General features: G+C 47.8%; 1 protein-coding gene across 4 annotated transcripts in view; it reads left to right on the forward strand.

Annotated features, from left to right (window-relative positions):
* Positions 1-12,335, forward strand: part of Msra (methionine sulfoxide reductase A) — a 335,755-nt gene that overhangs the window by 244,277 nt on the left and 79,143 nt on the right. For all 4 annotated transcript variants that reach the window (XM_071610626.1, XM_071610625.1, XM_071610624.1 and 1 more), the window contains one exon: positions 1,346-1,452. In XM_071610626.1, coding sequence (XP_071466727.1) covers positions 1,346-1,452 — 107 coding nt within the window. The remainder of the gene's footprint in view (positions 1-1,345; positions 1,453-12,335) is intronic.

Genomic DNA, 12,335 nt, shown 5'->3' on the forward strand with positions numbered 1-12,335 from the left:
TTTGAATTTAATGGTGTGAATGAAATATGATGAGAAGAGTTTGATAGATTGATTCAAACTCCAGTATTGACCAAAGGGGCTTGGATCACAAGATATGAGCTCACATACTCTTCATGTGGAAGCATTGTTTTCTTGTCAGATATTTTGGTCACAGTGAAGCAAAAGCTAACTAATGCAGAAATTTAGAGGACAAAAAGTTTATCTGAGGCTCACAGTTTCAGAGGTCTCAGTCCATAGATGATCACCTCCATTGCTCTGGGTCTGAGGCAAGAAGCTGCTCACCTCTTGGCAACAAAGAAGCAGGGGGCAATGGGAAGGGGCCGTAGGAAAGAACAACGCTTCCAGACCACGCCCCAGTGACCCGTTCTCCAGTCACTCCCCACCCGCCTACAGTTACCACCCAGTCCATTCAGAGTGGACTAATTAGGTTACAGCTCACACAATCCAATCATTTCACCTCTGAACATTCTAGCATTATCTCACATGAGCTTGAGAGGGACACCTCATATCCAAACCATGACACATGGCTCTGTGTCTGAACTGTATCATGCACTGAGACTCTCAGCTCTGCCCTGCAAAAGGCTCAGAGAGGAGGGAGGTGGACAGCACATAACAACAAAGCAGAGTGGTCATCCTCTAGGAGAGGGACCTCAGAGGCCCAGTGGAGCCAAAGGAGACAGTGGTAACTCCCAGATGGGGAGGTTGACCATGAAGGGTGCTGCAAAGAGATGCAGAAACTAAGTCTTGAAGGCCGAATGGGAGCTGGGTGCATGCATGTGCATGGTGGGGTGCAGCATGAGCATTGCACACGGCATCCCAGAGAGAGGTGCTGGGAAGAGTGGAGTTGACACAGCAAGCCGTCCACAGCACTGGGAGCAAAAATGTTGCTGATGGTTGAATAAGAAACCATCAGAGCATCCAGCAGACTCTAAAGTCTTGTTCCTCAAAGTGAGATGTGGTGACCAGCACCACCTGTGAGCACATGAGGAACACAGGTCCTAGGGCCCTCCCCACTCTGAACCAGAGTGGCCCCTCAGCTGGACCTCCAGGCAACTTGCATTGTGCTCATGTTGAAAATGCAGAACGGTCCTTATGGAAGGTGGGTCCTCTGTTGGAGGAGTCTGGGGCAGTTGTCAAAAGGGAAAATAGGGGCTGGGGTTGCGGCTCAGTGGTAGAGTGCTTGCCTCACATGTGTGAGGTGCTGGGTTCGATTATCGGCACCACATATAAATAATTGAATAAAATAAAGGTCCATCAACACTAAAAATATATATATATATTTTTTTTTAAAAAAAAAGGGAAACCAATTCTTGAACCACATAATCCTCTCTGTTTTCCACCCCAGGCATGCGCCAAGGCCACGACCATGGCACCCAGTACCGCTCGGCAATCTACCCGTCCTCTGCTGCGCAGATGGAGGCAGCCCTGAGGTCCAAGGAGGACTATCAGAAGGTAGGCCCCCTCACCTGCTGCCACCCTGACTCGGGCAGCCCTAAGGGCTGAGGGAGATTGGTTCTTTTCATCTGGAACTGTGTTCCGTTTTGAACAGCTTTTACCTGTAAACTGTCTCTTCTCGGGTCCTTTTTCATTTAGACTTTTATTACCTGGACATGTGTGGTTGTGGTCATGCAGGGGGCCGCTAACATCCAACTGTCTCAATTCACATGTTGTCTGTGTGACTTAATAGTCATGTGCCTGAATCTTAGAAATCATGTGCAAGAGAGTGTTTCCCCACGTGACTTATGTACCGGTGATGTAGCGCACCTGCAGCTGTGTAGTAGTGGTGACAGTACTAGGATAGCAACGGCCAACTGGCCGGATGTTGGCTACAGGCTGATTACTGTTTGAGGTATTTATAAGTGAAGGTATTTCATAAATCTCTCACTGTACCTTTCTATATATACACATAGAGATGCTTAGAGGTAGGTGTATCTCTCAGTATCTTCACATAAACTTGTATGCAGTCATCTATTTCTGAGATCCTTATTTCTAGTTTTGATACATATGAATTTCTAACTTGATAATTGATTTCTAGTTTGATACATATGAATTTCCTTGGTATAATTTCCTAGGTATAATATACATACCAAACAATCAAAAATTTGCCTGTGAAAGGTGAAATGGTGAGCTTTTATGCCATAAAGTAGTCCATCTTTTCTTTCATATTTACCTTAGAACATATTTTTGAAACTGGGAGCCACAAAGTAGGGGAGACGTGGTTTTCACCATCGGCTTCCCAGCTGAATGAGGAGGTAGTGTCTGGGCAGGTGACCAGGACTGGCCCTCCTCAGCTGTATGCTTAGATTTATTCCTAAGAGCGGGGGGATTCTGCCAACCTCCCGTTCCATTCATTTTCTGTTTCCCGTTCTGCCTCTTCAAGGTTGGCATTTAGTCCGTGTCACTGCATTCTGTGGCTGCATCTAATGTGAGCCTGGTGGGACCCCATGCGCCAGCTGTGACACGACTTAGGTTACTAAGTGTAATGGTCGTCACTGGTTGCCCCCAGCGACCCCTAGCAACCAGCTTCTTCAGCAACTTCTTGATGTGCGATGTTTAGAGTGACAGTATTGCTTACCACAGAGCAGCCATTTGAACATAAAATTAGCTGATTTTATCACAGGGACCAATTGTTCAGCTAATTAGATGTGCAGTATCGCTGAGGGGCCAGAAACCAAAAGTGATTTTCCATCTAAACTGTGGTTTTCTGCAAAGCTGGCTGGGCTGTGGATCCCGGCTCGCGCGCAACCGAGGGAAGGAGGATGGCTGAAGAGGTTTGCTATTTCCTGTCAGACTGGAGGGGCAGGAAGGCCTCAGGAGAAGGACCACCTTGAGGAGTGAAATTTGAACTTCACACTGGGTGTGCTGACCCTGAACGCGCAGGGTTATTCTCACCGAGCTTGACAGCTAAAGGCTGTGGGGGTGTTCTTGCCTTTTGAGGAAGTCTTTGTAACCTCTCCTTAACCTCTTTTTCATATTCAAAATTTTTCCTTAGAGAATTTCACAGAAGTATTATTTGCTTATAACATTGATTAGAAGATATGATCAAATGTATTATTATTATTTTTAAATATCAAACGTGGACAATTTACCTGCCAAGTATGCCTGTGAAACATCTCTGGCATCCTAAACTGAAGCAGGCCTGATATGGGTGGGGTGGTCAGGGATTCTCTTATCCTGAAAATGTGGCTCTTCCTCACTTAGGAATTAAATCTTTTGACCACTGAGAGATTATGTGTCTTGAAATGTGAATGTAAATTCACAAATATAAAGCTAGCTCTCTGGGCCATAGGACCTAACTTCTTCCCAACTCCTCAAGGTATGTGAGCAGAAAATACAATTCTTCTGAATATTTCTTTCATTAAAAGGGAGAAGAAAAGCAGAGTTTTCCTTTGTATATGTTGTACATCACACTGAGTCTTTTTTTTTTTTTTTTTGGGCAGGGGTTGGGGGGTGGGAAGGAACAAGTTGGGCACAGGGAATGTTCCCGTTGTATTTAAGAAGGCCCCCTCTGCTGTCCTGTGTGGGTAGTCACAGTCACAGAGAGAGGAGAGGTTCAGTGGCCCAGGAACAGATCACGGTGGCCTAAGGTATGATATGAACATGACAGTGAAAGAGAAGCAGGGAAGCTAGAGATGGAGCCGAGAGGTAGATCTGGGTTAATCTGGCCAACTGGCCGTGAGGGTGAGTGACAGGCACGGATGGGGTGATTCACAGGGAAGGCTGTTGGGGGCAGGCAGAGGAGGAACACAGGGGCCTTGTTTCACTCCAAACACAACAGGGAAGCCAGGAACAAGTTGAACCCAGGGGTGCTTAACCACTGAGCCACATCCTCAGCCCTTTTTATTTTTTATTCTGCCAGCCATATTAAGACTTAATAAGACTAATACATTTCTGGATGGAGCAAATGCCAAATTACCCACTATATTTCAAATATAAAAAGTGTTGCAAAATCTGTCTCTATCAGTCTTTCTGTTCAGCCATCCACCCATCCATCTACCCACCCATCCATCACCCACGTGACTGCTCAACTCACGTCAGAGTCAGGAAGGAAAAAGAGAGAAGGAGGTGGCAGGAAGGGACCATAGGGAAGAACACACCCCCAGTGACCCACCTTCTCCAGCCACACCCCTCCTGCCTACAGTTGCCACCCAGTCAGCCCATTCAGACTAGGAAGGACTGATTGGGGGACAGCTGTAATAACCTAACCATTTGCCTCTGAATCTTCCCACATTAATGTGAGCTCTGGGGATACCTCGTATCCAAGCCAAAATAAAGACCGTTATTTATGACGTTCACTGAAGCAATTAATTTGTAGCTTAAATGTCATATCTCACCAATGACACTCATGTTTGTGGTCCACACCACCCCCAGGGCTCCAGCTCCCCACCCGTGAGTGCCTACTTGTTATTTCCACTTCCTTTTCAACAGTATATCTGAAGGCACCTTACAACACAGCTCAAGGCCCCTGTGTTCCTCCTCTGCCTGCCCCCAACAGCCTTCCCTATGAATCACCCCATCCGTGCCTGTCACTCACCCTCACGGCCAGTTGGCCAGATTAACCCAGATCTACCTCTCAGCTCCATCTCTAGCTTCCCTGCTTCTCTTTCACTGTCATGTTCATATCATACCTTAGGCCACCGTGATCTGTTCCTGGGCCACTGAACCTCTCCTCTCTCCGTGACTGTGACTACCCACACAGGACAGCAGAGGGGGCCTTCTTAAATACAACGGGAACATTCCCTTCCCTGTGCCCAACTTGTTCCTGGCTTCCCTGTTGTGTTTGGAGTGAAATCCAAAGCCCTTTGCAGGGTCTACCAGGTCCTGCAGTCATCGTGCCATCTTCCCATGAGACATCTGTGACTGTCATCAGAGTGCCTAAATAGTGTGGCATAGCTGAGATGTGACAAATAGTTGTTGCCCAAAGATCAAGCACTTCTAGGGGCCTCGGTGAGAACCACAGGTGCTCAAGAACTTGTGAACACCATGTAGAATTATTCCAGGTTTCCTTATATTCCAAGGTTAATTCCTGTGTGGGCCCGCTGTTGCCTTGGAGACCAAATCTATAGGTTGTGGAGTTCTGCTGGACTGGGGGTGTTGACGCCAGGAGGAGCAGACTCTCTCCTGCACCCTGGTGCTCCTGAGCCCAGAGAACGCTCTCCTGACCCCAGAGCACGCTCTCCTGACCGGGGGAGTGCCAAGGTTGCAATTGTACCCGGATACTTGCTGGGATGAAGTCAGACATTGGCCTAGAAAACAACCTCCCTTTCCTAATTTTTGCCATCTCTGACTTGTCTCCCCATATTAGTCCCTGATGGCTGTTGTAACCAATTGCCACAAACCTGGTGACTCACAACCACAAGAGTTTATTCTCTCACAGTTCTGGAGGACACAAATCCAAAAGCCGACTCACTGAGCTCCAATCACCGTGCAGGCTGGGCCGAGCTCCCTCTAGAGGCCGCAGCCGCGAACCCTTCCTTGTTGCCCAGTTTCTGGTGGGGCAGACACTCTGTGGCCTGGGACCTCGTCACTCCAGTCTCTGCCTCTGTGGTCATGTTGCCTCCTCCTCCTCTGGTGCCTAATCCTTTTCTGCCTCTCTCTAATATAAGGGCACTCATGGTTGGATTTAGCAGCCCTTGCCAGGTAACCCAAGACAATCCCCATCTGAAGGTCCTTAGTCACATCTGTGAAATCTGTGCCCCATAAAGCAAGATTCACAGGTTTCAGGGATCGGGAAGTGGACACTGGGGAGGACCACGGTTCAGAGTACCACAGTGCCCCAGGACTGCTTTCCCACCTGCCACAGTCCCATATCCTCCCCCGAAGGGGAGATTGAGGCTGGGGCTCTTCCTGGCACTGTTCAGGAGGGTGTGCCACGCTCACCAGGCAGGAGCCCATCTGGCTTGCTCCGAATCCCAGGCCGCACTCTCAAGTTCCCTGGAGAGGACAGACTTGATTTCCTCCTCCTTGAGATCCTTGTCTAGTTTAAAGGGAGGTGGAAATTTGTATAAACTTATCCCCTTTCAAACATTTCTGTCTTCCAAAAGGACCTGACTTGACTCCTATACCATTTACTAAAGTAGCATGCTGAAATCACAACAGTAAAAAATCCTTAGGGTTTGGAGGATGTTTGGGAAAGGAAAGGAGAAAAGGCTTTCTGTGTCTGTGTGTGGAGGGGAGAGATCACTTGACTTTTAGATAACTGGCTGGCAAGAGTATCCTAATGCTCTCTCTTGGTCTCTTATTTGAGCCATGAGTTAATTTCTCTGATCTAAAAATTTAGACCACTGCCTTGACCCACCTTAACTAAGTGTGGATAACAAAACTTCCCTGTAGGTTCATTATAAGAATTAAATGAGATTTTATATGTCTGTATCTATATCTGTACACTGGCTTGCAGTAGTAATCAATATATATTAATCAAAGTTGAGCCCCTTTAGTTTTCTGATCCAGAAATTAGTTTTAATTATGCCAACGGAATTGAGATGAAACGAGTCTACTCAATGAATCGTCCTGCTATAGCTGGACCTGTCTCCCCACCAGGAGGAACACATAGGACCCCTGTGTTTCCTGAGCTTCTATAGAACATGTCCTTCTTGCCCTCCCCCATCTTCCTCAGTACATTAATAATTACCTGATCAAATATTAATTATGTACTGATTAGTTGCCAGACTCATGTCACAATTGCTTTTCACAAAGGCGACCTGAAGAAAGATCTTGTGAAGTTGGTTGTAATGAACTATTCCATTCACAGTCCCTAAAGCTCATCTGTCACAGATTTCCTAGGAGACTGTAGGGAATGCCCTAGGTACTATTCTGACAGTTATGCATTAGGTAAACTCTGTGGAGCTCCCATTTACTCAGGGCCTAGTACGGTGTTGGCTCCTGGCAGATTGTCAGCAGGTATTTGTGGAGAGATGGAGCAGATGAAGAAGTTCACTTTCTTGCCCCTTTTTATGGACTAAATATTTGTGTCCCCCTCCAAAAAATTATATGTTGGAGTGCCCCCCACACAGTGTGATGACATTTAGATACAGGTATCAGGAGTTAGATGAGGCTACAAGGGTGGCGCAATCCTGATGGGAAGACCCAGTGTCCTTAAAGAAGAGACTCCAGAGTGCTTGCTCTCTCTGTCCACTCCCATGCACAAAGAAGTCCTGTGAGCAACCCGCATCCCTCTGCAAGCCACCAGAAGGGGCTTCACAGTGAAACCTACCTCACCAGCACCTTGGCCTTGGCCTTCCAGCCTCTAGACGGTGACAGCAGATGTCTATTGTTGAAGCTGCCTGGTTAGTGGCCTTTTGTAATAGTGGCCTGAGCAGACTATGCCTTGCTGTGTGTTCGTGTGGGGGGTGGGCATCATGGCCCTGGGTGAGAACGTCCAGCTGGGACCCTGGCTCCACCTTCACCCACCATGACCTTCAATGAATCTCTGCAGCTCTAATTCCTTGTGTGTAATATAGAGAAAACAAAAACAGTGAAATTTTTCATAAATCTCCACAGTTCTCAGCACTTTCCCCCATATTATGATGAATGACCTTTGAACCCATACTGGGGGCTAGAGCAGGTTCTATTCTCTTACCTGCCCTGGGAGAAAATTAGAGCTCAGAGCGGGTCATTCACATCCCCAAGATAACCCTGACACTAAACTTAGAGAGAGTCATTTGATTGTGAATTCCACATGCTTTCACCCACACAGCGTGTAGGCACTTGGTAATCTGTCTAGCATTTTATGACTCTTAGGGTGTGACTGGGCGACTCCAGAAACAAGATGGTCAGCAATGGCTTCATCTGGCTTTTTCACAGGCCTTCAAATTTCAAACCCTTGTTCAAATACAGGATCAGGGAATCTTCCTTTCAGAACTCCTTGACCAAGTTATTTCTGTTTCGGTGTTCCCAGGGAAATGGGTAGGTTGCCTGCTGGAAGGATTCTTTCTCAGGTCTATTGTGTTCATGTCCTGCAATGTTTAAAACCAGCGAGGGAGCTCCAGAGGACTCCCACTTCCACCAACGCTGGAAAATCACGCCAGTGTAGATGTGGGTAAATGTCAGTTGATATTTTATGGTTTGGGGATTATATACCTCTTCTTCATCTTTAAAAAAAGAAAAAATTTGTACTGTTGTTTACAGCCTGAACTTATGATTTAAATGCTCATGGCAAGTTCCTGAATAATTCAGTCATTTACCTTAGTCGGAGAGAAAAATTCCCCTTTGTATGCCCAGACATAGAGTTAGAATTCCTCTTAGACCTCTCTTAGAGCTTTGAGATTGTAATTAAGAGTATTATTATGAACTCTAAATAAGAACTTGCAAAATAAATATTTTTAAAATGCCCAATTCTGGGTGACAGGCATCTATATTTCTATGTGTGCAGAGGTACAGACAGCAAGATCTTTAGCCTTAATGGTTCAGTTGCATCTGGGTGATTATTTTCATTTCCACTCATTACTGTGTGTTAGACTCCCTGTATACGAGTACAGATTGCCCTTTCTTGCACTGTATTTAGAAATCTCTGCATTACCCCTGGGCATTTGTTCATTAATAGGGGGTGGGGAGAGGAAAAGCTTGCAATAATGGACTTTACATATTAAACTGTGTGCATCCACATTCAGTCCCCAATCACAAATCTGGTTTGTGTCACTGCCCTCTGGTGGTTGCAGGCCTTCACTGCAGTGTCAGGGAAGCACTTCCCCAGGGTGGAGTTGGGCGGCAGTGGCAGCTTCCAGAAGCAAGGCAGACACCGTATTGCTGGGTAATCTGTCTTTCATTTGCATTCACTGCTTTTCATTCAAGTGCATTGCAGTCACCCTAGGATTCCAACTGATGGTAGAAGAAAACATTCTTGTGAGGGCCAAGTGACATTTTCATTTTAGTGGAGGTGTAGACACAAAAATAACCCCACAGAGTGACACTGGAACAAATAAATGAATTCAAATTCTCCATGGGTAACACTCTAATTCATCTTTCAAGGGCAGCACAGGAAGTCCCTGTGGTATTCAAGATGATTTTAGGATGTATCCAGATGAATCTTTTAAATTTTAATTGTTACATGTTTAATATGTATTAGGAGGGTAGGGAATGTTGGAGCCTACAATTTCATGAACGTTTTTGCTCAGGTGAGGTCAGGAAATGGTACCCACACACATGCACAGCTGAGTTCTTTGTAGGGTTGCATATTCTCCTAGTCTGGAGATGGATCAAAAGCCCATGGAAGTGCATGGATAATTTGGGGCCACATGGCTGTGTCCTTGCTTGTTGTATGACCTTGCATTGTTAAGTCTGGGTTCTTGATTTTTTGAGCAGGATAACAGTGGTGCCCTCGTAGGTATACTGTGGTGTGTATGTAACATATCTGTCACAGAAGAGGTGCTCAGTCAATGCCAGACTCTTCCTGTTCATCTCAAACACCCCAGGAAGCTGCTCACAGCCAGCAGCCCTCAGCATTCCCATCATGCTTTGCTTGTGACACTTCATCAAACCCATTCTGAGAGTTTCTGTGCTGCTTCTCCCTCTTGCCAATGAATGGAATCTTCCCTGCTTTGCATCTTTTGCAACACCCCATGGAGTACTTGGCACAAAGCAGGCACTCTGGGAATGTTTGTCCCATGAATTCAGCCCAAGTGCAAAATAACTATCAGCAGCATTCCCCATCTCCCACACGTTCAGTGCCTATCATGCCCCAGAATAGGACAGGACCTGTACCTTCCTCGGCTTGTCTCCCTGGTTCTCCTGGATTGGTGAAAAGAACCAGGTTGGGGTCGGGCCCATAGGATGCAGGCAGGGAGGGGAAAGGCCACAGTGCGTTTTGCTGCATGCCCGTAACATCACCTCTTCTCTTACTAACTAATATAGAGGTTTGTTTTATATACACGCACATATAGTCCTTAATTTCAGTGAAAGAGAACTGCAAGCAGTGCAAAACATTTCAAACACAGCATTTCAGCCAGGGTCGGATCTATTTTAGAGACAACAAAAGGGCCTTTGTTGTTCAAGCAGGTAGATTTATAAGCCTTGCCCTGGTTTAGTCTATATAAAATGGCCTTCGGAATGACATGATCAGAGAAACCACCGAGAGGAGGAGGGGGACGCAGGAGCCCTTTCATTTCAGTGGCGAGAGCGTGAACTGGGCTTGCTGTTTCCTACAGAGGCGGTGCGTCTGCCTTTCAAACTCCCCTTGATTTGTCTGGGCTCCGCGTGGTTCTGAGTTTCTCGACTCACCCAACACAGCTTCCCGGCCGGCTCCTAAATGGCCGCAGAACGCCTGCTCGCGCCTGGCCGCGGAGGCGATGTTCATTTAAGGCTTGGAGAGATCAGAGCTTTCATGTTCCCACGAAAGCCGCGAGCCTCCAGCACCTCGGGAGCGGAGATGAAAGGACATTTGTGTTTGTGCATGTGTGTTTAGAGCTTAAAGGACAGGCAGAGAAAGAAAATAGATGTTAGCGCTCCGCACTTACTTCAAACTAGGACCCACTCCCTCTGGTGGGACCATTTAACTCCGAAGGCGCCGCCCCTCCCCGCGCCCCCACCGCGCTCCCCACCCCCACCGCATTCATCGCGGCCCATGTGACATCTGTTCTGGGCACTGCCGAGCCGTCTTCTCGTTGCCATGGCAGCCGGCGGAGCGAGCCCGCCCATTGGCTGCGAGCGAGGAGGAAGAAAAGGCCCGCAGTGCTGGGGTCGCGCGTCCAGCGCCCGCCCTCCCGGTGCGGTCAGCTGCGCCCGGCCACGGTCACGCGGCGCGGCGCCGCGGGTGCCCGCGGGGAGCGTCCCCCGCCGCTGTGCGCGCCCGGGTCGGCGGATGGGCCGAGGTCAATGTCATTAGCTTCTCCCTCAAGTGCGTAGCGTGTGAAGGACAAAGCAGAGCGCGCCAGGCAAAGTGGGCAGCCTTCTCCTTCACCTTGAACTCCTCCGGGCTCGGGCTGCTTTTGTGGAGTTTGGGTTTGAAATTCGGCAGAATGACCCTTTCTACTCGCAGCCCTGGAAGGGTGAGAGGGCGGGCCTGAGTTGAGCCAGCTCCAAATGGAATTTACCTTGCCCACTACCTTACCCTGTCACTCTAAACGCAAAGAGGACACAATTCCAGGGCGAAATCCACACCTGAACCTGATTGCTTTGAAAGTCGTTTTCCTCCTGGCCTCACCTCCGAATTGACCCAGGCAGTTGAATTACTGTTCTGGCCTCGAAGCTGCGGTTACTCTCCCCTGACCCTCTTGGCCAGGCCAGCCGGAGCCCCGTTCCTGATCTTGTATCTGGCCAGACGGTTATGAGAAAGCCTCAATGGGGAACTGCAGCTGTCCCCTTCAGTTCCCTCCTCCTGGGGATTCGAGGCCCTCACTGAGGAGTGTTGAGTGTCGGGGACCTATTGCACCAGCTCCACTCAGTGTCCTCACTCCCCAGAGCCAGCACCAATCCAGGGCTGGCTGTGACCGACCCCCCCCCACACCCCCACCCCAAACTAAGACACTGAGCACAGGTCAGCACAGTTGGGGGTGGAGAAAGAAATTCACAAACATTTTCTTATCTGTTCTTCACAGTGAGCCTGGGCTGCCAATTCCCAAGGTCACCCAATTTGCAAATGGATGAGCCTGGGATAGTGGTACAGACTGAGTTCTCTGCTTCCAGGAGAGAATGCCTGCTCACGCCATTCCCTCACATGGCCAAGTAGATTTCACCCAGACAAGTCACACCCTGGCAGTGACATTGGATAAGTTAATTCCCACATCCCTTTTCTCCTCACACCTTGCAGTGCTGAGGATGGAATCCAGGGCCTTGCTGCTGGGCACGGGCTCCAGCTTGCCTCATTCTTATCTTGTCTGCTTTACATCTTTGAGAAATGTTTCATTAGTGCTTAATCTGTCACATTCAGGGTTGATGGGTTAGGAATGTTTGTGACAGAAACACATATATAAATCCAGAAACTTTACAGTACAGCAAAATTTTGTAGGAAAGAAGTATGAAGAAGACAGACCTAGTTTGGGGGATCACTGTGCCAAGGAGTTGGTTGAATAAAACACTTATGTATTATTTTTACACATATTCACACCAAAGTTTCTGGGTGGTTTTGGTAATTCATAGGGTTAAACACCTAAGCACTTGTGATAGGAAAAGACACACACACACACACACACACACACACTTTTAAAAATGTCCATTCCTGTCTGGCTTCCTTACAAAGTCATCAGTGAAAATTGCCACGTGGTTGCTTTGCCTGTTGTGTTTCAGACAAAACTCAATAATGCCCAAGGTAAACGAGTGGAATGAGAGAGGTGGGAGCTGGCACTGGACCAGGTGGAGACGTGTGTTCTTCTTTAAGTGGGCAGCCCATACTGGGCACAGGC

The sequence above is a fragment of the Marmota flaviventris genome, chromosome 3 (genome assembly GCF_047511675.1).
Source record: "Marmota flaviventris isolate mMarFla1 chromosome 3, mMarFla1.hap1, whole genome shotgun sequence".
NCBI lineage: Eukaryota > Metazoa > Chordata > Mammalia > Rodentia > Sciuridae > Marmota > Marmota flaviventris.